Source organism: Geospiza fortis, unplaced genomic scaffold (assembly GCF_000277835.1).
Source record: "Geospiza fortis unplaced genomic scaffold, GeoFor_1.0 scaffold172, whole genome shotgun sequence".
NCBI classification, from domain to species: domain Eukaryota; kingdom Metazoa; phylum Chordata; class Aves; order Passeriformes; family Thraupidae; genus Geospiza; species Geospiza fortis.
The window spans coordinates 2,268,844-2,270,789 of record NW_005054309.1 but is presented as its reverse complement, the minus strand read 5'-3'; the positions used below and the strand labels follow the sequence as shown (position 1 = coordinate 2,270,789).

At 51.2% G+C, this 1,946-nt stretch overlaps 1 protein-coding gene across 1 annotated transcript in view; it reads right to left on the bottom strand.

Annotated features, from left to right (window-relative positions):
• Positions 1 to 582: 582 nt before the first annotated feature.
• The window catches only part of SST (somatostatin), a 4,803-nt gene continuing 3,439 nt past the window's right edge, over positions 583 to 1,946 (bottom strand). Inside the window, exon 2 of the mRNA XM_031055419.1 lies at positions 583 to 1,135. Coding sequence (XP_030911279.1) covers positions 870 to 1,135 — 266 coding nt within the window. The 3' untranslated portion in view covers positions 583 to 869. The remainder of the gene's footprint in view (positions 1,136 to 1,946) is intronic.

Below are 1,946 nucleotides of genomic sequence, written 5' to 3'. Positions count from 1 at the left end.
TAGGTAGAAAAACTCCCGTGACCAGTTCATTGGATGGAGAGGGGCTGGTGCCATGGGGTTAACATCTCAGCTTTACAGGGATGCAAAACCGCCCCCTGCACAGCAGAACAAAGGAAAACCTTCTGAAGGAATCCCAGGAACAGTGTTTGTCAGGAATGCTGCAAGGAGTAAAATATGCCAGGTAGGGAAACCTTTTAGTGCCTGTGGCTGAGGAGGGAATGAGATGTGTGGTGTAAACTTGTACCATGAACTACTTTTACCATCCCCATCACTCGAAATACACAGCTGAGATTTTTACTGATCCCTTCGGTGATGGGTGTAAATCCTCCAGACCGACTTGAAGCACCAAACACTGTGTATTTGATTCAGCCACAACTGCAGGGATTCGATATCTAAAATATCACTGTGGTTCTAGTTCTTTCAGTAAGACCACAGAAAAAACATCCCATTATGATACACTGTGTGTGTGTGCATACGTGTGGATGTGGATGGTGTTGACTGCCTCGAGACAGGCACCGTTCTGAAGATGAGCAGCCTGAGAGGTAACCTCAGTTTTCTCATTGACCACCGAGTCTCAGCATCACCGTTTGAAACATAAATTTTATTGCAACAGAGAATTAAAAATAGTACATTTGAAAGAGTTGCAGAGTGCATGTCATCAAAGAACTAGTCAGAAATCACAACTCAAGCAAATCATGTACAATTTGAACAGAAAGTTTTATTAAAACAAGTGGAAATCAAACTCAAATTTTCTTTGTTTAATTTCACCATAACTGTGGATTGTGTATTTACAGTCTTCGCCTCTTGTGGTGAAGGTTCTGCTCAGGGCAGGGCAGGGATGGATGGGGAGGAGAGGTGGGTTTCAAAAGCTAACAGGATGTGAAAGTTTTCCAGAAGAAGTTCTTGCAGCCTGCTTTGCGTTCCCGGGGTGCCAGAGCGGGATTTGAGTTAGCCGAGCGCTCCAGCTCCAGTCTCACTTCATCCTGCTCAGCCCCTCGGGACAAGTCCTCAGACTCCAGGGCTTCATTTTCTGTCTGACTTGGCTCTGAAAGCAGTTCTGCCAAAAAGTATTTGGCCAGTTCCTTGGGGACAAAAGACAGAAAGGGAAAAAGAGATAGAGAGACCACAATTACTCCTTGATTTTTGGGGGCTCACCACTCTGTTCCTCTAAGACTTCTCCATGGCCAGATTAGAGACATTCAGGATGCAGGAGGAGAAGAGGAGCCCTGGCTTTCCAAGGAGCCCAGCCTGACAGCTGCTATGCAGCAGTTTTGTCTATAGCATCTACCTGGTGTGGGGAACAGACTGCTGTCCTGTGCATGACAGGGAATGAACTTGTCTTTACCTTCTCTCCCCAGCACTCAGAGAGGATGCCACGCGCCTACTGCTACAGTGACATGGGAAAGGTCTTTGGGGGAGCTGGCAGGGGAGGTTGAATTGGTCACCATCTCACTGGGACTTATCTTTCTTCTAGTCCCTCCAAGCCTCGGTTGTCACCCAGAATGGATAAGACCATTGTTCTGTGCTCTGCGAAAGCTGCCTTCGTTCTGCGACCCAGAGAAACCCTCGGGAGCTTCACCAGGAGCTCTGCCCTGTGCTCCAGCAGTGCCTGCTCCTTACTGACCACCAGCACCCAGCTGGACTGTCTCACCTCCCAGCACCAGCTGCCCAACCTGTCGATGGCTCAGCCCCGGCGGGGAACCGGGGCATCTGCGGGGAAAGAGGGGTCTGCAGCAAGGAACCGCGCGTCTGGAACAGGGACACTGGGAAGCCTGGCGAGGAACGGGAGGGGTCTGCAGCAGGGGTGCCGGGGCTGTGACAGGGAGCAGAGGTTCTGCAGAGGGGAATCGGGGTTTCTGTAGAAGCGGGAGCCTGCAGCGCGGCCGTCGGGGCGCCCGAGGGGTACCCGCGGTGTCCGCCCCGTCGCGGGGCTCTCTCTCACCTGC